This window comes from Gambusia affinis, linkage group LG09, assembly GCF_019740435.1.
Source record: "Gambusia affinis linkage group LG09, SWU_Gaff_1.0, whole genome shotgun sequence".
Lineage (NCBI taxonomy): Eukaryota > Metazoa > Chordata > Actinopteri > Cyprinodontiformes > Poeciliidae > Gambusia > Gambusia affinis.
The window spans coordinates 12,949,420-12,976,137 of record NC_057876.1 but is presented as its reverse complement, the minus strand read 5'-3'; the positions used below and the strand labels follow the sequence as shown (position 1 = coordinate 12,976,137).

The 26,718-nt window shown below is 37.0% G+C and overlaps 3 protein-coding genes across 3 annotated transcripts; all 3 read left to right on the top strand.

Annotated features, from left to right (window-relative positions):
• Nucleotides 1-3,007: 3,007 nt before the first annotated feature.
• si:dkeyp-72g9.4 lies at nucleotides 3,008-5,916 on the top strand. Its single transcript, XM_044127073.1, has 2 exons — nucleotides 3,008-3,168; nucleotides 4,543-5,916. Exon 2 carries the CDS (start codon nucleotides 4,545-4,547, stop codon nucleotides 5,313-5,315), a length of 771 nt encoding a protein of 256 aa, XP_043983008.1. The 5' UTR covers nucleotides 3,008-3,168; nucleotides 4,543-4,544; the 3' UTR covers nucleotides 5,316-5,916.
• An 8,221-nt stretch (nucleotides 5,917-14,137) lies between these two features.
• Nucleotides 14,138-15,270, top strand: LOC122837126 (C-X-C motif chemokine 10-like). Its single transcript, XM_044127250.1, has 4 exons — nucleotides 14,138-14,297; nucleotides 14,390-14,510; nucleotides 14,734-14,808; nucleotides 14,929-15,270. The coding sequence occupies exons 1-4, from the start codon at nucleotides 14,234-14,236 to the stop codon at nucleotides 15,008-15,010; spliced, it is 342 nt and encodes a 113-aa protein (XP_043983185.1). The 5' UTR covers nucleotides 14,138-14,233; the 3' UTR covers nucleotides 15,011-15,270.
• A 1,072-nt stretch (nucleotides 15,271-16,342) lies between these two features.
• On the top strand, nucleotides 16,343-26,072 carry kiaa1191 (KIAA1191 ortholog). Its single transcript, XM_044126185.1, has 9 exons — nucleotides 16,343-16,411; nucleotides 16,503-16,599; nucleotides 18,550-18,645; nucleotides 18,735-18,916; nucleotides 19,093-19,201; nucleotides 19,358-19,485; nucleotides 23,557-23,693; nucleotides 23,860-24,044; nucleotides 24,860-26,072. Exons 3-9 carry the CDS (start codon nucleotides 18,618-18,620, stop codon nucleotides 25,063-25,065), a joined length of 975 nt encoding a protein of 324 aa, XP_043982120.1. The 5' UTR covers nucleotides 16,343-16,411; nucleotides 16,503-16,599; nucleotides 18,550-18,617; the 3' UTR covers nucleotides 25,066-26,072.
• The last annotated feature ends 646 nt before the right edge of the window (nucleotides 26,073-26,718 follow it).

Sequence of the window (26,718 nt, the reverse complement as noted above, 5' to 3'; positions counted from 1 at the left end):
TATTGTTTCTCGAGTTTTCAGGTGAGGTTATGCTACTGCCATAAAAGATTATTTGAAGAAAATGAAAATAAATAAAAAAATGTTAAGATATATTTGCTGATTAGGTGACTTCGAAAATAATTCTTTCCATTGGATTTAATTTGGGGGTGTCAAACTAAAGGGGATAAAATGCTATTCTACCCTCTTTTAGGTGTGTATTCATGAAAGTTAGATTTTCTGAGAGCATTTGTTAGCTTGACACACAGGAGTGGGAATGTAGTCTGCACTAAACAGGTTTGGTGTTTCTGCAAACATTGTAAAGGCCAGTAAGCCACATAAATCTGTATGCTTGTGTTTATACTACCTGACGATGCTTTGTCCTCTCTGGTAGTAACCGGCAACTGTATCAAAGCTAATAAATAAAAAAAGAATATTGGGTGAAGGTTAACCTGCTAGATGAGCATTTGAAGTGAAAAATGATCTTTAATTAGACTTTAGTTATGTATTGAATCAGCCAAGGTCTGTATTTTCTCATGCCAGCAATTGTGAGATTAACAAATATTAGGCATTGTTTTCTTCTTTGTCTATTTACTCATCTATAATTGCAACCGCAGTGTGCTGTTAGGTCAGCAAGAACTTCAAATTTTATCTAAAGACACAGTCACAAAAAGAGTTCATCGTTCTCCATAAACTTGAAGGAAACATTTGTTCTATATGTGGGATTTAGATTACTCTGAAATGTGATTACCGCTAACTGTGTTAACATCAAAACAAAAGCTGGTTGTTAAATCTGCGAATGAGAAAATTTCGGTTTTCTCTCAGCAGTTAGGAGTCATATTTGATTATGTTTGAAAACCCATGACTGACCTTTGATGTGGTCACAGGCTCCACAGAAATCCTTGTGATCTGTTGCTTGGAAAAACAAGTTAACCAGCAGATTGTTAGATGAATTCAAAGTATCTTACACCACAGAATTTGGAGAAACTGTCCTTTAAATTAAATTTCAATCAAAAAACGGGTCAAGAAATGGAAAATAATAGTTATAATGGTGCGCAGAATATAAAAAAAAACAATTCTACTATTTGCAGGTTCATCATGATGATCCTGTTTCTATGCCACACAAAAAGCCACAAAACACGCTAAGTTATGGGAATAACTTTGCGCTTTTGGTACAAAGTTATAGAAATCACTTTGTATTTCTATAAATACAATGTAATAAATCTTTTTACAACAGCACCGATTCCTGAAAATTGGATTTTTTTTCTCCCTGTTTTTAACCACAAAGTATTTTTAGTTCTGTGTCCACAAATGAAAACCTTTTTTCTCCAGTATTTTCTAATCATACTCTTATTTTTTTTTCTATAATACACAATGATATGTATGGTGCTTTATTAGGATTTCACGTGTAACTAAGTCTGGCAGCATATGTTTGTATTCAGTTATCTAGAGTCAATTTTTTGTAGAGCAACATTTCTCTGTAATTACATCTACAAATCTTTACACTTATATTTTCCTCATTCTTCATTGCAAAGAAATCAGGTTCAGTCAGACTGGATAGCAACTATAGCTGCTAACACCCGTCTTCATGTCTTCCAAGATGCTTATATGTTTTTAGTCCTATATGCTAACTCTCTTTTAAAACAACGGTTTTGCACATCTAGAGGCTTCATTAAGTCACATTCTTCACTGCTGTACAGTGGTGCAGTTGGTAGCATTGTTGCCTTGCAGCAAGAAGGTCCTGGGTTCAATTCCAGACCCCAAGGGCTTTCTGCACTGAGTTTTAATGTTCTCCCTATGCATGGGTTTTCTCCCACAGTCCAAAAACATGACTGTTAAGTTAAGTGGTCTCTCTAAATTGTCCTTGTGTGTTTGTGCTTGGTTGTTTGTCCTGTTTGTCTCTGTGTTTCCCTGCGATGGACTGGCGACCTGTCCAGGGTGACCCCTGCTTCTCGCCTAAAATTTCTCTCAGGAAATAGGCACCAGCATCCCCACTAGGGCGTAAGAAAATGGATGGATGGACATTCTTGTCTGCAAAATCCCTTAAACTCAGTCAAATTGGAATAGAAAGTTTCTGTAAACAGCCATTTTAAACTCTTGCAATGAATTTGCAATTAGGTTTAGGTATGGACTTTGACAGAGCCATTCTAAAACATAAATGTGTCTTGGAGTGCTGTATTTGTACAAGCTTTTGCAGCCTCTGAAAAGTTTTCTTCAATTATTACCCGTTGAATAGTTTTCACACAAGTTGACGATTTACTCATTAGATGTCCTCTTCAGACATTATTGCCCTGGATTTTATTTAGATTCATCATAAGAAAATGGGTTGAATGCACATGCACCCCACTCTTTTCATCTGTTAGTTTGTGAACATTGTTTGAAGGCATCATTCAGTTATACACTACTACCATCACACAAACCTTGTGTGTACAATGCGGTTTGCTAACATGACACTTTAGATCTTAGTGAAAAAAGAAACAAGGCTTAGAGCAGCATTAAAGGGCTAAAATGTGTGTCTGAAAAGGAATGGGTGACTCATGTGCCATGTATTGAGTCACAAGAAATTCTTCTTATAGATCTCTGTTATGCAGTCGTGATGTCCATGCACACATTGGTCTCCCAGGCGGAGCAGCCATGTGCAGAGCTCTCACGTGCGTCTCAGAAAATCAACATTTCGAGCATTCCAAGCTGTACACATGAACAGTAGGTATTTTTGAAGCTTGTCCGCTTTTATTTGGACAAAGGTTATCAAATTAAACATGAATATGTTTGCCAAAAAAACAAAAATAAGTTTTTTTTTCAGTTTTTTTTGTTTGTCCTCTTCTTCTTTTCTTTCTCTTCCTTAACTTTCCTTCTTTCTCCCTGACTCTGTTTCCTTCCCTCCATCGTTACAGTCAGTCAGTGCTGGAGCTGAGGAAATGGACGGTGTGCCTATTTTTAGAAGCAGGGAAGGAGGGCAAACCAAAAGTAAGCTATGGAGAGAGGGGGAGTAAAGAGAGAGGAGGAGGGATGTGTGGAGGAGATAAATCTCCATTCAGCCTCTGCCTCTGCTCAGAGACAGCTGATGCTTCTGAGCAGCTCTACTGGATTCAAGCACAGGAGCAGAAACAAGGCAAAACTGACTGATTCAGATTTCAACTGGAGCGAAAAGAAAGGATTAAAGGGACACCAACAGCTGCCGTCTGTTACCAGGTGAGTGTGACATGCACGAGTTGTAAAGGCAATATATTCTGTTTCAGCCTTGAGCTCTGAGCGTGGAGCCATTTTTAGCCATTGTGTACCAAAGGACGGAATTAAATTTAGCCCTGGTTACACCTTGGAAGAAACTGGGAGAGGCTGGCGTTTTGTGGTTTGAGGCGTTACTTTATTTTTGGTAACGAAGGTTAAGACAAAAATATGTTGCGAGCCTCACTTGAGGTTGGAAGCAAAACGCAGCCTGACATGATCTGTGACTTGACATGACTGAGATGAGGGTTTAAAATAGTCATCTGTTTATCCAGCAAGATTGGTTATGTTGTGGGGATGCAGAATAAGCAAGAGGATGATGCCCAAAACGGGAGAGAGAGACTTGTTTGTTCGGCTTGATTGATGCAGTCAGTGGATAGCTGTTTTGAAACGCAGTCTCTGGACTGCTATGGATCATGTGAGCATCTTTCAGATTATGTCACTGGAAAAACACATTAGTCTAATGAGGGGAAAGGAGGAGAGTTAAAAATCAAACAAAAAGAGACTTCTCCAAAATATGTATGCTAATTCAGTTTTATTCTGCTAATTTGCAGAGCTCTGTTTCACATATTTTATATGAAAGGGAACTGAATATTGCATCTTTTGTAAAAACTCATAGATAAGATTAAATTCAAAATTCTCTATCCTTTTTATTGGTGTCCAAGTTGGTTAGTCAGACCAGTTTGAGGGAAACACCACCAGAGATGAGGGGGTAATCTAACGCATACCCTGTGGTCATGTCCAGAGATTATGGCATTTTGGAAATGGTCTATTAAAGCATTATGCAGGTTACAAGGCTAGATTATAATTTTTGACTTGGTCTTAACATAGTAGGTAACTCTAATCATTATACAATGCCTGCTTTTGGCATAACATCTGACTTCTAAACTCTCAAATCTGACATGTATATATATGTTGGCCAAGGAAATTGGACAACATTAAAATTGTGCAAAGTCTAAACTAGACTCCCTAAACCTGGACGGGCTTAGTTTATGCTGTATAGGTTCTTCTAAAGACAGGTTGGGAATTATATTTAAAAAGCTGTTTTCTGTGAGTATTTTCAGAGTTGTCTTTGGTGCAACCTGTAGTAGAGATAAGCATGAACATAAAGACCAGTCAAACTGGGTTTCATTAATTCACCCTGACTATAGTCTTTGAGACACAGTTTGGGCTTCAAATTGAAATTAATTTTCTCAAAATAAGGAAATAATAGTGAAAATAACTGCTTGCCTCATTTCAGTCTAGTGAACCAAATAGCTGTATTGATTGTCAAACACACTCCCTGCATGCATCCCTAAGGTCGTTTCAAATGTAAAAACAGTTTCTCCTTCCTTCGTCTAGATATGCGGCCAAGGTCAAGACTGCTGAGCAAGAGGAGAGTTATGCTGCCCACAATCAGAGAGGGCATGGAGGAGATGGTGAAAGACCTAAATGATGCTAACACATTTCATTTTGCTGACAACACCCAAGGTGTCTCATCAGAGGACTACTTTCTCTCAATCTGTCACCTGGCCCGCCCCACCTTTCCTGCCAGAGATGTTTTCCCCCAAAGTCAAGAGACTGTGCAGCAGGGAATCATCGCAACTGCTTTGTCTCCGCTGGAGTTTAGTCTCAACGAGGAGGAAAATGGCAGTGGTTCCCTGCAGATGGAAGAGAAAAAACTGAACGCCGAGCTTATGTGCTGCAGCTCTGACCCATTGGAGTATCTCTATGGAAATCAGAATAACCTTCTAGCCCTTCCAGGAAGGGTGAGGAAAGCGTTTGTTAAGGGAAGGTTGGCAGGTCAACATGGAGACATACTGGAGGGCCCAGCTCGAAGCAGAGCAAACAGCATCCCCCACACGTCAAGCCCAGATTTACCATTCCAGCGCAAGAGCAGCTGCCCTGAAATCCTCTCTGAGGTTAACACCTCAACTGCAAGTAGTTGCCCAGCACACAGCTTACCCAGGTCAGAGGTCAGGGGAGTCGGACCAGTGGACAAAGGAGAAAAAGGAACAAGATTCAATCCAGCCACCCAACAATCCTTAATCTCCCAGTGGATCTCAGACTGCCGGTCAGCATGGAGAGAGACACGTCTTCGGGCCTGCATGCTGCCTGCTATTGCTGAAGTGTAGCGAGTGCAGGGACAGTGACTGGAAAATTACTGAAAAATAAACACAGGATATTTTTTTTATGTCAGAGCATGAGACATTCAGGGCAGAGCTGGTCCACGGTCGTACAGGAGCCGAGGTAGAATGCAAAACCAGTTTTCAAAAAATAACGTGGAAACCAACAAACCCAGTTAACAATCAGTGATGTTTTCACATTCACAAGCTAAAGGATAAAACCTACACTGACATGATGAAGCATATTTCCACCTTTGAGACAAACAGTGAACATGAATAAATCATGAGTAGTTAATCATGAATTTGTTTAAATAAATGGTTCTACTTTTATTTAGCAATTTATTGATTTTTCAGCTATTCTTTATTGAAACTGAGGCCTCCAGGTGAGCAAGAGACCCAAAGCAGCTTACGCCTCAGACAGGCTCTGAATCTGACAAATGTAGAAATGCATATTTGAAAACATACAGTGGAAAAGAAATGTTGTCAGTGTTTCATACTCTTAGTGTTTGCTGTTGATTTTGTAAATACATGAACATAGCCAAATCTTGTTTTATATATTGTGTGTAATGACTTGTAAAGCAAAACAAATAAACCTGTCTTTTGATATGCAGTCTGTGATTTTCCTCTCTGTTACTTCTTTGCATGGTCTTGTCGGTGGAAACCCCTCAATAACAAGCCTTTCAGCTGAGCCTGGTGCCAAGCAGTGGAGTTTCTATGGTAACTGACATGGGATCCTGTACTGGTAAACATCAGTGTGGAGGAAGACAGGCTGAACACAAATGACACCAGTGAACCCACACGTGCAAGATGTGGGCTGTTGCTCTGCTGCTCCTGCATGGCAAGAGAAGACAAACAAGTAAAACGAGGGCAATCATATTGAGCCTACTCATTATGGTTCCTCTTGTCAATGAGTCATAGTTAAACTACACATAACTAGAAAGATTTGTATTTCCTGAGAAATGCATTATGAGCGCCGTAAACTGAATATTTTTTAGTTGACTCAATTGCAGAAGTCTTGGAGAAATGTAAGAAATAGGCAGAAGCAGCCGAGAGCAAAAGCCTGTAAAACGCAAATAGAAATGCTGTAGAAGAGGAGTGAAAACATTCAGTCATTCAAAAATCTCACGCAAAGACTATTAGACATTCGTGCAGAACACTATTTACAAAGCTAATATGTAAAGTCGGAAAAGTTTATAAGCTAAAATGAGCTTAAAAGCTAAAGCTTGCTAAAATATTAATGATAGCCTTTAGGTTAGGACTAGAATCAGTAACATCCTCTATGCAGAGTGAAAAAAAACCTCTAAAAACTGCAATTTTTTAAAGCTAAAACTAGCTAAAATAATAATGATAGCATTTAAACTAGCACTATGTTGACCTACTCCTGTTAGGTCAACAATGTGAAAAAACAGAGGAATGTATAAATCAGAAACATAAAAAAAATTAAACAGTCTGCAATATCCTTTCAAAGCAAAACTTTCTGCTTTTCATATGTTGAAGAATATAAAGAGAAAGAAAATGATTTTAGCTCATCTAGTGCAGAGCGGCTTACATGCTGAAATTGACATGCTGTGAAATCCCATACTGAAATTAGGTAAAGCATAATTGTGTAGGTCGCTACCATATTTCATAACAATAAATTCTTCCATCTAGTGTGATAACAATTAAGATGCAATAAGTGTGATAAGATATTAGCTAAAAAACTAGTGTAAAATGAAATGCTGTCAATAGTAGCATTTCACGTTCACTAGCACTAGCACTAGCACATTAACATTATTGTTGGCATTATGGTAAATAACATTATGAGACAGGTCTGTAGAGTGACCTGCAATATCTGAGTCTATGATAGGTTTCACGTTTTATCAGCAAACAGAAAGTAATCTTAGTTTGAGCCACAAGAGGGCAGAAATGTACTATTTGTTGATGGTGGATAAAACAGAAAATGCCTGTATGCATACTATATAAATATATAATATATAAGTATTTTCTATTTTATCATCCATCAAGGTGCTTAACAGAATACTGAAGAAGTGAGGACCGCAGAAAATGTTAATGTTTCACAATTCACGACATATCAACATACTTCAACTGCATTTACATTTTTGTGTACTTTATCATATAGTAACCTCTGTAATGGACTGGCAACCTGTCCAGTGTGTATGTCATTTCTCACTGCATAAATGCTGGAAATAGCCACCACTTCCTGCAAGGAAAGGCGGGTGTAGATAATATATGGATGTGTGGTAACGTATTGATTATTGTTTATGGGATTTATTCACTACATTACCTCCATTGTATCCCAAAAATTTAATGAATGTTACTTTGCCAATTTGGTCACCTATGCAAGCAGTTGAATTCAAATATTGCAAAACCAAAGAGTGATAATTCTGCTCTAGACAAAATACCAGATGGTCTGATTAGACTTATTTTAAGTTAGCTGGAAAATAAAACACCCTAATTAAAAAGTTAAATTATGTTGAAAACATGGTTTTGCAAGCCTATCCACTGCTGCCGTCCTGGCTTTTAAAATTCCCAATTACAACATCAAACCACTTTGTGATATTCAGCTGACATAATCATAGGAACAGAATTTTCATAAGATTAGTGATCATTTATACCTCAAACAAAGGGAATAATCTCATTTAGACAATAGGAAGAAAGATAATAGATAATACATTGAGGTTTCTAAACTAATACTGCTCTTGATGTCACTTGACATGCTGTGAAATCCCATTTATCACACAGAGTGCCTTGCCAGCACCTTGGCTATGGGTTTGTCTGGTTGAAGCTGTGAGCCACATGTCTGTGAAAGTGACGGTGTGAAGAAAGCTGGTGCTTTTACTGACAAATCGTTTTAATGCAACCTGGAAGTGTATATATATATATATATATATATATATATATATATATATATATATATATATATATATATATATATATATATATATATATATATATATATATATATATATATATATATATATATATATATATATATATATGTAAACCATGACTCAGTTGATACATTTGGGCTAATGTGAACCAATAAGCAGGTGGGAGCATGATAAGCAAGGAACAAGGAGCTGGTCTAAATAATATGGGCAAAACTTAAAAAGTCAAAGATATTTAACAGCCTGAGGAATAATAAAAATCTGTGATAAAAATCCATAACACAAAACTTAAAATGAATACATTCCAACCTCAGATGATGACACTAATAAAAGGTTAGCTGTCCATTTTTATCTTTGGAACAGAAACTCTAAATAAAAGGGCGTTTGGCTTTTTCACATGTTTTCACCAGCTTTATAATTATATTTATTTTGATTCTGTCTTTTCAGTGTACATACATAAAGCATCAACACTATATCCCAGAAATAAATCCTTCTTCTTTCCATTGCTTTTGGGTTATTTTAAGATATCGTAGATAATGTTAGGATTTATATAGATTAACATTTTTACAGTTGTCTGTCATTTAATATTTTTTAACTTCTATGGCCTCCTTATTATAAATCACAACTGGAATGTATCAATATTCATTTTTTTTGACACGTATCTGAACTTTTTTTGAAGGTTTTGGAATCTTTACATTCATTCTACGAAATTCATCATTTTCAGAGAACATGTATGAGCAGGGAGGTGTGAAGCTCTGTTGGAAATGTGTATGTTCTAGTGAAGCCCTTTTCTGTCAAACAGGAAGGAGATTATGGGGTCTTGTGCAGTGTTGCTTTTCACACTTACTTCAGCGTACCTGACAAGGAAGTTTCTTCTTAAAAACCACAAAGCCCGTCAAACCTGAATCGCGTGTGAAGGATGCTTTTGAGAATAATTTTGGTCTCCTCTGCTTTAATTTCTTCGAAGGGGATTTTTAGGTGAAAAGTTCATTTTGCAATAACTGGAACTTCAGTACCTGCCTTCATTCTAACTGATGCAGCAATGTTTAATTATAAGAATGTCAGAAACACAATTTCACCTTAACAAAAAACCTTATTTCTGTGTCAGGAACACCAGTACATAAAATAGAAATGAAAACAAATAAGCATAAGACACAACATTTTGGCCACAACAGAACGAGCACAACGTGTGGCTTAGAAAGTCAAAAAGGTAAAACGGATGAACGGAGACAAAGACGACACAGGAAGTTTTAAATCATTTTGTGGTAGTGCTGAGCCACCATCAGGAGCCACACAAAGGAGCATTTCTTCAAATATCAATTGAAACTGGTTTTTTAGCCTTTTGAACTTCTGTCTTACACAGTAGCTTAGAATAACAAGTTATTGTTGTGTGGCTAGAACAAAATATGCTGTCACTATTTATCTGTATCATAAAGATTTAAAATCTTAAAACTCTGAGTTATTAAAAAATGGACGAAAATAAGTACAGTAAATCTTTCAAGAGAAATTTAATTTGTATTGCAGTTGCTTAATTTAAGCCAAAAAATGTAAAGCCTGAGAAATAAAACATCACCCAGGCCACACTTATTAGTATGACTTTTATAAAATAAATGTAAGCAAAGAGTTGTTAAAATATAAATTGCATGCTTACGTTGATCAGAGTTTATAGAAACTTTTATTTAGTAACCAGTTGTTTTCTGTGTTCCTGGTGAATAAGTATGACAAAGACGAGCATTTCACTTACAACAGTGAACCCCTGGGGTAACACAGGGGTTAGAGACCACCTCTAAAAAAATGCCAATTTTAATTATTCAATCTATCAAAATATACCATAATGTACATAAATACACACAATTGACATGGTCTAGGCACCACCATAAATACTAACATTTAAGGTATTTTCTATCTCCCCTTTTGGGGGTAAAACTATTAAGCACCAAGAAAAATTATTGCCGCTTCTGGATTGCCTGCTTTGCAAATCTCCACCTATAGTAATGGAAAGCAGCATTGTGGCTAGGTCTTTCAACTTGTTCTGGTTTGAGACAAAGGAGAAATATGTGGAAAAGCAACCCACTCCAACTGTTACGAACGGTTGAACATGTATGATCATGTGGGCCTATTTTCCTTTTATATCAGTTCCCTGAGTTACAGGCGACCTATGCTTCCTTGAACAAGTTTGTAGAAGCCCTAATGGAAGTACCAAAATATGCAGTGGATTTTGCCTAATAGGTCTCCTTTAAATCAGAAAACTTATGAGGTGAGCTGAAGGGAAGGGAGTAAAGGCCTCTCTCTCTCAGTGTTCCCATCATGTGAAATCCCATAGGAGAAGACCAAGCCCTCACTTAAAGGGGATTATGCAAAGTGTTGAGAACAGTAATCTTAAATGAGTCTCACTGATTGTTCTTTCTAAAGTAATTATATCCCTTTTTTAACACGTTACATAAGTGAACACACAAATTAAAGGCTACATCTTTGAGATTATAGGCATTATATTCTTCAGTTTATGTATAAAATGCAACAAGAGGTATAACTTCATTGTCCATGTTCCAATTTTAGTTGCACTTCAGTTGTCTAGTTTCTGTTTATTTTTCAGGCTTTTCCCTCAAAAAGGTAGTTTATAGAAAAATGAGAAGTGTAACTGAACTGGACGGCTCACGAAAGGTCTGCAGAGGAAGAGGCACTGCCGACGTATTTTTTTCCTCTCGGCTCATTGCTACATGGGGCTTCTGGTGGAAATGTGGTCTGACTCACAAGGACACAAACCAATAAAGACACGTGTGGTGGGCAATCCCCAGTACATCCACTAGATTTAGCTTGTCACTAAAAGGGAAAAAGAAAATGGAAAAGGAAAGTTTATATTAGCCACTCGGGCTACTTCACTCTAAATGGAAGATATAACATCCTCCACACATCATGTCTAAATATTTAATAAGCGGGTTTTTTTTTTTACTGATATGTACAGTCCAAACCCACAAATGCAAAAGCTATAACGTATTACCAGAAGGTAAAAAAAAAAAAAAACAACTTTAAAATTTTCCGGGTGCTGTCAATCTGTCAAAACCAAAATCTAAATAGAAGTGGCAAAAAATAGAAATTACCATTAAATAGTATAAAGTCCTTATGAGAAAGAATTAAAATTACTCAGTCAGCACTAGCATTTTTTTTAAACTGAGGATGGTTTCAGATCACACTTTCTGGCCACAGGATCATCAGAGTTGTAGAGTGTCTTCTATGCTGCAACACACAAAAGTCCCTTTCACTTCTTTTAAATGTCAGGCAAGACCATTGTTGCAGAAATGCCAGATTTAAATATTTGTTTTGCTCAAATTTACACTTAACATTATAATATATACCCCTCTAAATATACAAATAAATATTTTTAAGGTTTGTTGTTGTACATAAATAGTATGTTTTTTTTAAAGTATGATGCTGCAATCATACTTAATTGTCATTTCAAAGTTTCATGTAAGACACTTTTAACTTTTTTAAAGAGGAAACCTTTAGTCACATGTGTGGTTTAGAGTTGACCAAGTTTTGGGATATTTCAAGTCTAATAAAAAGAGCACAGAATTTTCAAAATGTCAAAAGTTCACAGTCAGACAACATTCACAGCAACCAACTGAATTTAGATGATGTTAAATAAATAAGTAGAGACCATGTCTGTGTGAATGTGGTGCAATTGCAAACCTACCAAGACATGGCTAGATCTGAGAGATCAGCCAAGAAAAATGTTTACAAGAAACTGTCAAATAGCAAATGGTAACTCTGGAGGAGCTGCTGAGACTCCCTGTGTAACATGTTGGTTGCAGCTTCATGTCGTGGGTTGCTTTTATTACGCAGGTACAGTTGTAGTTGGTCAGAGTTGACATGAAAAAGGATGGAGCGAAATACAGGAAAAAGAACAGCAAAAAATCCTTTTGGAGTTTACAAAAGACTCAAAATCTACTGAGGAATGTTCACCAAAGGACTTTCTGGTGTGCAAAGTGTAGGTCATGAATCTGTGTGTGCGTGTGTTTGTGGGTGTACGCGTATGGGTAGGTGCGTGGGTGTGTGCGTGGGTGCGTGTGTGGGTGTGTGTGCAAGCACGTCCTGCCAGCCATATTGGATTCTGAAGTTGGGGTTGGTGAGGAATCTGTGAGTGTCCAAGTGGTAATTGTGACATTGTTGGGATTTCCTGCGGGAAGCTTAAAAATTCTTGTTTCAGAAGACAAACCAAGAATAGTTTTCATAATTATGATGGGGTTTTTGCCTGAACTCCACCATCAGACCTTAACCAATTGACATTTGACTATTGTGCAAGAATTAAGCCTCTCTTATCCACTCTTATCTATGGGAAGAGTGGCGTATTTTTGGTAGCACAATTAAAGATAGCAGCCAAACATTTCATCAAAGACCCACTTTACTGTTTGCCAAGTAAAGAGCAAGATGCGATGATCAAATGCATTCATATTGACTTCTTGAATCATAAAACATTATTGAATCATACAAAAAAGTCTACCATCAGACGGCCTCTTATGACATCATGTAAGGCATGAGCAACTAGTCAGATTTGTATTGTGTATATCCTTGTTGTTTTTGTTAATTGATTATCTTAATTCATGTGACTTGTGTGATGTCATTAGCCAAAATGCACCCTAAATAAAATTAGAAGGGTTTATACAAATACATCGTTTTTTTGTTTGTAAAATCCTACAGCAGAAATTTATTATTATCCAGCTATGTTTTTAAAGGAAAAAAACCCAAAACATTAAGGCCTAACACCTACTGGAACACAGCCGACTTTGTCAACACAGAACACCATTTATTTGTTAATTGCCTGGAATTAAAGAAGTCCTATTCATTTCCGTATTGTCCTTTTGTTTTTGTGTCATTTTCTTTAATTCAACTTTTAACAACTTTTAGTAAAAAGTTGTTAAACTTGGTTTGGTTACTTCTTTTTTGTTACACTGAAACTTTGTGGTTTGTGAAGCCTGTACTACATGACAGTACAGTTAGAAATAGAGAAGAAAACAGAGTCTGGGATCCTATTTGACTTTTGAGACTTGGAAAAAGTGAAAGAGGACCTAAAACTGAAACCCAAGTTCTAAAATCAACAATTTTTCTGATAATGCATGTGGTGTGAAAATAAATCAAAGATTTGTGTTTGATAAGAGGGAAAATATCAAACAACTGTGGAGAAAATTTAAATAATACTCTATCAGATAAGTCACCACATTCACACATATAAAGGTAAATGTCAAGATAAAATCCCACACATTTGCAGTGGAAAGAAATAAAAGCCTGCTTTGGTTTTTCTTTTTTCTTTTTTCTATTCTTTTTCCGGAGCCACTGGCATTTCATTCAGTGTTGCATTTGCTAGAAGTGTTAACCACTGCTGCTTGCTGTATAGACATGAAAAAACATTTGCAAAGATCACAGCCCACACTTTAGTCTGCCAATTATCCACAAATGTCTGAACTACAGTTTTTCACAAGGTCTGGAGTCATCATCTCACCTTCTTAAAAGGTGAGATGATGAAAATATATCTTGTTTGACTGATTAATGAAGTTCTGAGTTAATAAACAAAAAACTAATCAAGAAGAGATAAATATTAATTTCTAGTTATAGGCTTTCTAATTGAATATAATTCAATCCTGTGTCTTTACATCATACATGATTAAATGTAATATCTAATATATGTGCTATTTAGCTGTTAATTCAGTCTTTACCAACTTATGCTTTTCTCAGTGCTATAATCATGCGTTTGGTTAATTTAGTTTTTATTTGCCCAATACTGTCCAATTTCAAACGCAAAATTGAACCCAGGGGGGAGTAGGATGAGCGGAAGTTGTTTTGTTTTTTTTTCTTTTTCCTGTGGGTTTTAGGGTTTCACTTTCCAGTCTGAAAAATTTCCCTTTTGTCACAGGAGAGATGAGGTAAGCATCTCAAGACCATATTAAAGAGGGCTTCCACTGCCTCTATCCTTCACAGCTCTTGAGTCAACAAACCTGCTGCTTTCTCATCTTGACCACCGGCTCTATCTCAACTAAGAAACCAAAGATGTCTGGCATCATGAAGGTGTTTCTGCTCCTGGCCGTTGCAGTCTGCATCTCTAAAGCTCAGCGTAAGTTTCTACTCGTGATTAGAATTTTGAAATTCAAAAACTGAAAGAATTTGTCAAATTGGAGTAATAACTTTATTTTTGTCTGTTTTTAGTGAACGAACCAGGACAGAGCTGTCTTTGTCAGCGTGTCAGAAATCGCGTCTTCGCAAAGACTGACATAACGGACATCCAGATTTACCCAGCAACTATCTTCTGTGACAAAGTAGAGATTGTGTAAGTCACATCTTTTAAATTAAAATTGTCTTTGCAAATATATATATATATATATATATATATAAACACCTTACAATAATGAGAAAACGTGTCACTTTAACAATTCTGTAACGCAGATCACTATTTTTGATTCACGATCTATGCACGTATGTTAATTAGATGTTGAATGAATGATTTGAATCTGTTCAATTTTATGCTAATCTCTCTATTTCTACTCCCACAGTGTGACCAGTGCAAATGGCCGCTACTGTCTGAATCCTGAACTTCAAATTGTGAAAAGAATGCTTACCCAAGTCTTGTGAGTATTACATGAATCTGTGTGCCTTTTCCCATACACCCACCATTCTCTTACTTCAGTTTCAGAGTGAATTGCACCCTGTGTTAAACAAAATCCTGTTTGCTTTGTTGTCATCTCTAGAAGGAGAAAGGCCGCCTCCACTTCCAAGCCCACCAGTCTCAGTAACAGCTCAGTCAGCAGCAGCACCACAGCTCAGATCTGACTCTCCACATTGAGCAAGAACCTCCCCTCACCCCCAGCAACAAATTAACCTTCCACAAAGACTGCTGAAGCCTAAGCATATTAAACTATATAGATTTGTTTTTATTTATGCAAATGTGTGTGTATGCAGCACAACAATGCTGAAAGTCATGTTTATATGTGCCACTGTTCTGAAGTAAGACATTTTTTTGATAATTATTTTATTTTTATTATTGTTTTTTATGGCTATTTTTCTAATAAAAAAGAAAAGAAATCAAATAAGTTACTGATTCTGGAATTTTTTCTGAAACCTGAAAAGGTTGGGTCCTGCAACAACAGCTCCCCCACGTGGTTTAAGGCTGCAAATACAAGATAGTGGAACTGTGTTACGTCACTTCCCATGTCAGGTGCTTTCAGGCATGCTCAGAATATCTTTCATTGAGTGTTAGGAGTTGCTTTCCAGGGTAACCTCGATGACCTGCTGACACCACAACTGCATGTGGACATTTAGGGGGTCAATGACCAACCAATGCAACATGTTCCTGCTCATGTCCCTGCCAGGGGTGGCACTGCTTCATTCACTCTCATTGGCTGCTGATCTTCACACCCACTCATAAACATATGATTTATCTTAACATTGGCATCAGGATTAAATACTAAGCATTACATTTCATACTAATTGCAACATGAAACTCACTGTCACTTAGTTTGAAACTAAGTTTTAACCTTCAAATGTCATTTGAGGGTTACATATAAACAAGCTTGATGTTTGTGAATAGCCATGGATTCACAACTCAATGCAAATCTGAAAAGTGTAGAATACATGTATGTTTAAATCTGCTGAGTCTTTGCTGCGTAAGATTATTAGTCATAATCTACTGATTCCTGCAGCTCCTCCAGAGTCACCATGAGGCCATTGGCCTTCATGGTACAGTTGTTTTTTGATATTCTCTCACAAATCTCTGAGACTTTCACAGTTTGGCTGCATTAACACCAAGATTAAAGTCATTGACAATAAAAATTAGATTACTTCTGAAGGCAATTTTGGATTTCATTTATGGAATATTGAAATGGGCTCCACCCACTATAATCTTTTCATTTTTTTTTCAGCAAAAAATTTAAAACAATAGCTTTCTTTTCTTTTCAGATCAATGTGTTTTGTTGTGTCGCAATAGATCCAAATAAAATACATATCTAATATGACAAATAATGAAAAGATTCAAGAGCAAGGAGTACTTCTTAAACTTACTAAACTCTGATAGCAGGATGGCCTAGTTATTTATCTCGGGTTAATGACACGTGTCCTCCAGTTGCATAAAGCAATAAGAACTGTAAACCACAGCAGCGTCATCTCATTCTCCTCTTCACGTTTCAGACGGTCATTTCTGCCACCGAAAAAGATACAGAGGGAGAGAGAGAGAAGGTAGGTTCCATCCACTGGTGCCGCGTGTTCAGTCTCTGTTTGCTGTTCGACCAAAAGTCATGGACGAACTAACCGGTGAACAAACATGCAGCGTTCATTCCTGCCATCTGCTGCTGCTGCTGCGGGATCGTCGGGACATTGGCACAGAAATCAGCGCCTTTGAGTTATTTTAACAAACTGACAGAAGGGTGAGTGTTATAACATCCACAGTGCACATGTAAACCTATAAAAAGTACAAGATTTAGCACAGACACATAAAAATGAGGATTGAATCTGCTGAGAAGATTTTAAATGCAAAGGTTAAAAGGGATCCTGGTCATTTGAACTCCGGCTTTTGCAGAATAACAAGCTATTACTGTAGCACGTTTACGGTAGCTTACATGTGTTTTTATTTTTGCAAGTCACTGTAAGTGGCTTCCTTTATTTATGACGTGAACAAGTCAGCTGTCTGGGCAGCAACAGAATAATAAAACGGGCTACCACTGATAGCAAATCAGATTAACTCTTAAGAACTCTGCAGGTTGCCTAGGATGTTTTGTCTTATCTGAGAAAGAAATTGATTTTAGTCTAAATCCAAGGGTGTTGTAGTCAGTTCATCATAGAGCAGATCAGAATTCATGCCAAAGATATTTTATTCATAGTTCATATTCATAATTTTTTTTTTTTTTTTTATGCATGCTTTGGCAGCTCCTCTGCTCATGGAATAAGTCATTAAATGTGCCATTATGCATTACAGTTCTGAGTGTTTATTATTTAACTAACTAAAATTAACTTGTATAGTTAAAACTGGAGAACTTACATGACAGACTGGGATTTTACTGTTAAATGGGTAAAAAGAACGTGCCCATATAGACAACAGTCTGCTTGAGCACATCCACTTTTTCTGTGCATAAAACTGAGGGAGGCTGATACAAGAGAGTGTCTCTGACTGAAATTCATATTGATGACAGTGCTGTACAGTAACTAGACTCTGCAGTTCTATTTAAAGCAGGTCCAACAAGACAAGCTTTGCTCTATGTTCATTCAAGAGAGAATTACTCATTCCTGACTATCAATAATTATTTGTCCTTTTCTAACTGCGACACAATGAGAGCGGGGAATCAACTTTTTTAAAGACTTCATTTGCATTCAATAGAACTAATTAAATTTTTTGAAAACAGTGATACTGTTGCAACTCCAGTTCAGCCTGTTGTCTGAATGAACACAGAGGTATTTAAATCCCTCAACCACCTCCACTTCTTCTCTCATGATGTAAATATTGTTACTATTATTTAGAGTCGCGTAGTGATAATAGACAACAAAAGGTTTGTCAGATATGTACGAATAAAATACAGTAAATAATGAAAAGTCTTATTGCAGTAAACCAAATAAGTGCACATAAAGATAATAGGAATTAATAAAAAAAATTCACATTTCACAATGGCAAAATTTCTATATAGAATAAACCCATGTTATTATACATTCTTAATTTTTATTTACACATTCCAGCTCAAACATTATGTTGTTATGTTAGAGATAATAATGTTTTTGCAGCCAACATAAAAGCCCCCAAAAAACTCAAATAAATGTTCCAAACTTTCACCAACAGTATAACAAAGAATGCAATCAACAGCATCCAAATTATATTCACTTAACATATTCTAAATAGTTTCTCTGTGATTTTTAGCTGACATGGCATGCAGGTAAATCTTGTCAAATTCCTGACAATAGCTCCTATAACTGCCACAGTTCGTTTCAACTTTAAAGCGTTACCGTCCTGAGAGTTTCCACATGTTTTATGAGCTTTAGTTGGTTTGGAAAATCCAATAATCTGTGATTCAACAGCAGGCGAAATTGTGAAGTGTGTAATCACCAGTCTTTCAGTTGTAAAACAAAAACAAGTCTGTTAGTGTCAACGCCCAGTCTGTTCAAAATTTGTCAAGATTGTGAAAGTCCTGCAGTGTGGTCTCAGATTTAGAGTTTGAACTGGAGCTGATCAAATGTTACTCAGTTTGCTTAAAGAAGAGAGATAGTTTTCTTATTTTGTAATACATATGCCACTTGAGATTATTGCACCCACATCAGTACGCCACAACAAAATCACCCAGAACTGATTGCTGCACAACCATTCAACACAGTGCAACGTTGTGTGTTTGCAGGTGTGTCACACTGAGCAGAGAGCCAGCCTTCTGTCTTTTGTGGTACTACCCCTTGTTCTGGTGTCAAAATGGCCACAGGCCAAGGAGACATCCCAGGTATTTAGAAACAACACATTAACTTTAATAAAGACTTGACTCTGTATCTATTTCTGCTGAGCTTTGGCTTGTTTGCTGCCATTTTTCAGCACTTGAGTCTGGCATGTCTGGCCTCTGTGTTGCCTTATCATCTCCCGCTGGAATAGCTCGCCACAACATCAACTACGATGAGCACATGGATATCCCCATGCATCACCCTCCTGCAGACATGACAGTAAACAACTTCTGGAAAGACCCTGTTATCCCTCGGCACAGGTTCAGGAACAAAGAGGTGCTCCTTGTTTGTTTACACTTTTAAGCCCAGATAGTTTTTAGCTGGGTACTAATGCTCCTTGCTTGAACTCATGCCAAACTGGTCATGCGTATTTGAATGCTCTTGCTCACTTTGTGTTCTAGAAAGAAATTAGTTTCTAATTTCTTCCTTAAACATTAAACATGTGATATTAGGTAAATGAGAATGGTGACAAGAAAACATGTGAAGCATCATTACCACCCAAGTCCCCAGGGCCTGTTGTAAAGGCCAAAGCCACCACACTGATGAGTTGCCTTATGTCAAGTAAGTTAACTGAAGGCATTTGAAAATTATTTGTGTTTCTGTTTCCAAATACATCCTGTTCTTTGAATATCACAGACATTTCTAAGCCATCTGTGAAGCAATAGAAGAGAATATGTAACTAACTGACTCTTTCTCTGTATTTTTGTTTGCAATCAGGACAATCCCAAGAAAACCTTCAGAAGTTTGAGCACCAGGCAGGACTGACAGAGGCTGTTTATTCCCCCCACAAGGGCCTCACTGCTGAAGAGACCCAGTTCCATAGAGTATCTGATGGCAAATTGCCAGTAAGTTTGAACAAATGTGGGCAGCAGTATTTATCCCTAAGCACCACATCAATCTGAAAAAGCAAAAATAATTCAATACAGTAGCGCTGTTGCACATAGTTGTATGGAAACAGTGTCAGAACTACTGTAAAATAAGGCATTGCATTTCCTTACTTGACTGCAAGTCCAAGCCTGAATCATTAATTCTTCAAACATATGCATAATTCTGGAGTTTTTGATATTTTTTTCAAATTATAACACGCTTTAATGTTTTTGAATTAGAATAGGCCAGAGTGGTCAAGTCCAGTCCACGAGGGCTATTATCTTGCAAAGGATGTGTGCCTTGGCTAAAACCCCTGAATCAAATAAAGGACTCATTAGCAGGCATCTATTGAGCTGCTAATGATGCAGAACAATAGATGTTCTTTCTGGGTTCTTTTCCCAGAAAGAACCCAGTCATCTGATTTATGGGGAACCATCCAAAGGCTGAACGATTGTAGCTCTTGAGGGCTGTACTTTGGCATCCCTGAACTTAAGCATGAACATGAAGTTAAAAGATGAGGCTATAAAGTTTTCAGTTTCTTTGAAAAATACAATTTACAAAGTCTGGTACACCTACATGTACACAATCACCATAGTAGGACATGGAGGTGGCAGCATCATCAAATAAAATTATGTTGCCAAAGAAATTATTGTAACAGCTCTAAAGTCTGAGACAAAATTCCCTACAGGCAGTGGCAGTTCTAGAGCATATTTACCAGGTGGTGGGTGTGAGGTGTCAGTGCTTTTTCATCTGGTTGTCACAAAACACAAAAGAAACATGCTAATATTTTATTTTGAGTCAAAGAGCCAATTGTGGATCCCTGAAGTTGAACGTTCAGCACCCCAATTAATTAATTGATCATGTAAAACTGTGTAAGGGTCTAGAATTGTCCATGCCTATAGGGACAGTAAAATGCCTTAATAGAGATGACATAGGCAAATCAAGCGTAGATTTGATTTAATTTTGTGTTGGTATGCTATATCAATCCCCATTAAAATACAATTATATTTATTGGTGTAGCAGGAAAAATAATGGACCTTTTATAGTTGAATGCAGCATGGTATAAATTGTCTTATATAAGACATTTCACTTGGAAACATGTTATTTATTCAACATTCAGAAAGCGTTGATAGTCGAGTAGGATGTAGCTGAGAACAATGGGAAATAAAATGTTTTACTAAGTTTTGATCTTTAATTTTTGGAGTATTGGGAGATCCATAAAAAAATGAGTGATAACAGTTGACATTCACAGAGTGCCTGTTACTGTGTGGTTGATTTTCTGGACAGAATTGTTCTGTTTACAAGTTTAATTTTAACAGCTAGATTCCTTCTTACCAGCTGTCAAATCACTTGTTCCAGATCCACATTGGTTTTTTACTGTTGTAGTTGTTGCTAGAACACCTGACACAGACGGATTCTCCCTTTTCTGTAAGAGCACTGATGCGTATATTCTTCAAAAACATACTTTTTTTGCGAAATTATATACTAAATGTTCAGCAAAAATACTATGATGCTGTTAAAGTGAGCAAAACAGCAAACAACATCTTGATAAACAAATTACGCAACGGGTTCTATGCTTTATCAGTGCTGTTGCTAGGTAACACCCTTCATATGAGGCGAGGCCTCCTCTTTCAGCGAAACGAGCCAATCATCGCGCTCCTCCCAAAACAACGCCGTTTTCGGTGTATAACACTGACATCGTCGTGTTTTTAAGAAATAATCCTACACCGAAACGAGCAATTATGGACAAAATGAAGAGAGCCATCGAACTGCGGCGTCAAAGAAAACTCATCATAAAAAGGTCGGTCCTGATTTAGCTTTACTTTATTTCTAGAATTCTACGTTCTTACAAAAGGAGGCCACGAGCATAGCAAACTGGGGAGCTACGTAGCAGTGCTAGTGCTAACATGCTAAAACAGAGTATTGTATCCAGACGTTTCTCTGATTAATTTTGTTACGCCACAATAAATCATATGGACGAAATTGATTTATTAAAGACGAATATTTGTTGGTTAAGTAATCATAGTTTTGTAACAATAGTTAACCGTCCGTCCATTGCTCATGTGATCGCCTACAAGCAGTTACTATGACCTGATTGTGGGCCAAATATTTAGAAACGCTTTTAAATCAATTATCATCATCAAAACCATAAAACAACGCAGATTAGTCACCAGTTGATAATGTTAAAAATTAAGACGTATAAGGTTAGTTTAGCTTCTGTTTCGCATTTACCCTTAAAATGTTTTCTGGAGATCATTTGTGCTCCTTTTATTGTTTATGTAAACTTAATGTATTTGTTATATAAGAGAAAACGTATGAAGGTCGAAATCATGTTATTTTATTGGGTGAAAATAATGGGATGTAACTTTGCATTTCTTTTCTCTGACTTTCAGCATTGTAAGTCATACGGAAAGTGAAAACGCAGCCGTCCTAACACATTTATTAATATGTGTAGCTAAAATTAGATGTCATAAATTTAATAATATAAGCATATATACACTACCTGGCCAAAACAGTCTCCACCATATAAATGTCTCACACTCTGGTTGTTTTTATAAGCTGCTGCAATGTCACATAAGATTTATTTCCATCCTGTGTTTCTTTCATTTGACTGTCAGAGAGACTTGATTGGACAATAGGTGTGAATCCCTGTTTGTTATGTACCAAGAATTCTGTGGAGCCCGACACAGATGGTCTTGCCATATGTCTATTGTTAAAGTAATGGGGGTCGTTGTTTAATGCTGAAGGGGACAGATAAGTTCTGGGTTGGGGAAATAACACTAGATAGTCTCCAGGATCAAGGACATTCCCTGCTGTTATATGGCACTGTAGAAGTCTATAGGAGAGCAGCTTGATCAATCTCATGATAAGATCATGCAGACACAGACTCAATCTAAAGCACAAAAGAGGTGAAGAGCACATTATAAAAATTTTCCATTACATTGACCTCAAGATCTTGCTTTGATGATGAGAAAAGCCTCCAGTACATCCCTATAAATCTCAATGGGGAATAATGTCCTGACTCTGTGGTGGGCAATCTCTGGGTGAGAATGTCAGATTTTTTTTTTTCACTGAATACACAGCTTATCCAAGATGCCAATGTCATGATCCCCACTTTTTCACAATTTTACCCCAATGGATCCTGACATTGGCATCTTGGATAAGCTGTGTATTCAGTGAAAAAAAATAAAAATCTACTGGCCATTCAGTATATGCAACCATAAATACCAATATTTATGGTATTAGATATTAATGAATCAAATATTGAGAGGATTCCAGCTGTTTTGAAGTTTAGTGTGGTATTAACTATGGATGCACCATGATGTAATTAGTGTTTTTAACATAGCTGTTCTGAAAGCAAAACTGACCATGAGGGATGGTCATGTGCTATTTGGGTGGACGGACATGTGACAGTAATCACGCCTATATATATGTATATATAACTGTAGGCAAAATTGTTGGAAATTATTAAGCTTGTTTAATTTGTCATGCATGAATCGACTCATTTATTATTGCAACAGGCCTAAATATGAGTTGATTAAAAATCAGATAAATGCAATGTGCAGTTGCTTTAAATAATCAGTGATTATTCAAAGTAACTTTGAGGGCATATCTTTTTCCAATATTTTCTGTTGGATTCAAAAGAATTACCTTGATAAAGAACTTGCTCCATATTTTTTTTTAATCTTTGTGTTTGAATTTTTTCAAGTGGTTTATTGTTTTCTTTTTCATGTCAGTCATGTTCCCTTTAGCCCCACCCCTGACATCACAACAAGTGAACTATGACGCACATTATCACTAGTTTTGACCTGAGTGCCCAGTTAAACCACCTCCGGCCTTTTGTATTATGTACTCAGTAATGTTTGCTTTCTAAATAGGATCAGTGCTGCGCCTCCATCTAACTTGTTGACATCCTTGATTTGAACTTGTGAAAAGATGTATAACTTTTAAATTTTTAGGCTTGTTGAGAGACCAGCAGGTTTAATTGAGTGGTTTTTTTTTCTTTCTTTAAAAAAAAAAATATATATATTATTTGCTCTCCTGAGAAGAAGTTGAGAATGCCGGGGGACTTCAAGGAGGACTGGCTTTCAACATCTGCACAATCGACCCCAAGTGGCACGCCTTCAGTCACCCCCTCTGTTACCCCCAGTGTTACCCCTCTCTCATCACCAGCTGTTAATCGCAGGTGAGGTTTTTCTGTGAAACATATTGCTTATTTTCACAATTATACATGACTGATTGAAGCTGAATATTAAAACAGTAGAAAAAAAAGCTTTGAATATGGCGCCTGTGTTGTTTGACTGTTTTTTGGTGGGGTTTTTTTTTTACACTTCTGGTTTGTGGGGATCCAGGAACTGGTTCCAGCTGAGTCCAACCCATTATATTACTGCACCTGAGCCTAATAGACCCGACCTTAACATAGACATGGGAGGAAACGAAGGAGGAGGAGGAGGAGGTCTGGATAAGTGGAACTTCTTTGGAACCCGGTCTGTGGTCCACAAGTCCCCCACGGACCCAGGCTCTGAAACCAGCACAGGTGGGAGCTTTAAATGTGCTGTCCTGCATCGTGGACGGGAACAATGTTGCTCTAACTGTGATGCTAGCTCTTGAGATATCATGATTTAACTATGATAATGATATTGAATGACAGATACTTCATTTGTACACAGTCAGTGATGTTATACAAGCCATCAGACTCTGGTGGTTATATGTTTTAGTTTTAGCACCTGAAACAACATAAACCAGTCAGACCGGCAGTTCCCAAAACCATGGGAAAATAAAAACCTTGTAAAAGCACAAAGCACAGGGTAAAAGCTCGCAGGGTCTAATGGATCCATCTCTTAGGACCACAGGAGAGTTGGAAATGAAATAAGACGCCACGATTTATATTTTTTATTACATATTCATGTAAGAAATATTTTAATTGCTTTTCAGTGTTCTTATTTATTTAAATTTAACGGTTTATATAATCATTGTTCTTAATATTACTTTCTCATAATGTCTGTTGCTGATATTAAAATCTAAAGTGCATCTGCTAACTGTTTACCCAATTCGCACCTGCATTTGTGGGTGCGAAAGATTTAAGTACATAGGCATAAAATGGGTTGTTTACTGTTGCCCGTGGAAACAGGAAGGCCCTGGTAATGAGTTACAAGAAATAAAGAAATTGTGAATTGGCAAGCTAAATTAAAACAGAACCTGTGTTATATGTAGTAAACATTTAATTTAAAAAAAGAAAAGGAAAACAACAGAAAATTGCTTGTTTCCAGCAACAACCAATATTTTAAAATAACTCTTTCTTTTAAGCTTGAACGGTCTGTTTATTAATCAAAATCTTCCACTTCCTTCCAGGCTTCTCCCTGCAGTCCTACTTCGGTCTGCAGAAGTCTTCTACGATGGATGGCACCAACACACAGATCAGCCAAAAAGTGGAGGAGCCTGCCAAATTCATGCCCCCCAAGATTGAAATCTCGGACACTGGGTCGAAGCGGATTTCTCCACGGCCCCACAAACTGAAACCTCGGGACATGAATGTTTTAACACCGTCAGGCTTTTGAGGCCAGCCCAGACGTCTACTTCCCTCCTCCCCACGCCCTACGTGGTTGCTAATTTACTTTCCTGTCCTCTTCTGCCTCCTCTACTTCCCTGCAAATTCCTTGAGAGGCTAAGAGGAATGAGGACCACCTGAGAGTGCTGGCTCATCACCCCCATGAGACGCCACCGCAATGTTACACTTCCCATCAGACATTTTCATTTGTCCATCTTTTAGGTAGTTTTCTTCCTTGGCCTACCAACTCAATGTGCAATTTAAATAATAAAAAAAATGGAATAAGCGATTTAATTTGTGACCTTTAAGATGCTTTGTTTAATTGATGTGTCACTTTGTGGATGCGTCGGAATGAACTGACCTGGTTCCATTGTTTGCAATGGTGTGAGATTGGAAGTTAAATATATTCTCTGGTCTTTGCAAAAATTAGTCACTTTACTTTGCTTCCTTTACTAAAATGGAACTCCTTTTTTTTAGTTTAAAATGCTCCGATGCCTGTTTTATAATTATTTTTTGTTGTTGTTGTAATGTTAAATAAACTGATAGATTTACTGATGTTGTAGTGCTTCTCTCTGTCTGCATGCAGAGTATAGCATGGTGTATGACTGATAATGTGCTTAAACATGCAGAGTGTGCTTGCTTTTGGCAGAAGAGTTGGGTCCTTGTTTTTTATTATTTGAAAGAGTGTGTTGTGCTCTGAAATATGACTGTTGTGAATTGTTTTTATATTGTTTTAATTCCTTAACTTTCATATTGTCCTGCTTTAATTCAATTTTGTTTTAAGGTAGTTGGTAGTATTAATACTTTGGATTTATGGTGCAGCAACAAAACTACTGCAATGCAAAACAAGCTACACTGCACATTAGCATTGAAGTGGTTGATTTTCTTTTTTTTTTTCATTGTGTGTTCAAGAACTGAGCTGGATTGATGGGAAGAAGTTGAATTCTGCCAAGTAATTGCACAAGGGAGCAAATCCCCTACTGGCATCTGAATAATAAATCATTCAAAGCAAATAAAGAAGGACTTCAGGCTTGTTCTTTTAAATCATCACATGCCCAGATTAACATAGTAATAATGAGACTGCATGCTATCCATTGGTAAATCTTAGTAAATCATTTAAAATCCTTATCACTAATGTAGTGCAAAAGGTGAAACTCTGACTTGGTAAACTGATATTTTTCAAGACCAAACATGCAGTCATTACCAACCAATGCGGTGCAGCATGGAGGTCAAGGAAGCCACGAGACTTGTCTATTTTGTGGAGAGTTTCAGTGATTGTGTGTTGAACAACTGACAAACTAGTCTTCTCCAAAATTGTATTCATCATGACACTGACTTTCTTAAATTAAAAATATATTATTGATCTGGGTTGGACTAGCGACGTGTCCAGGGCGTACCCTTCCTCTCCCCCACTGACCGCTGCAGATACCCACCAGGACCTTTCACAATCTCATCCGTTTACTCAATAATGTTGATTAATCCAACATTGTAATGTTGGATTAATGGATGGATGGATTTTGTTATGGATCTTATGTTGAATTGAAATGTAAAGCATTTAAAAATTTAAAGTTTACAGTAGCTGTAAGTCAGTTATCAAATTTAGTAGAAATAAATGATTGGAATGATCATTTAGTGCAGAGTTTGTGATATTTTGATTTGAATT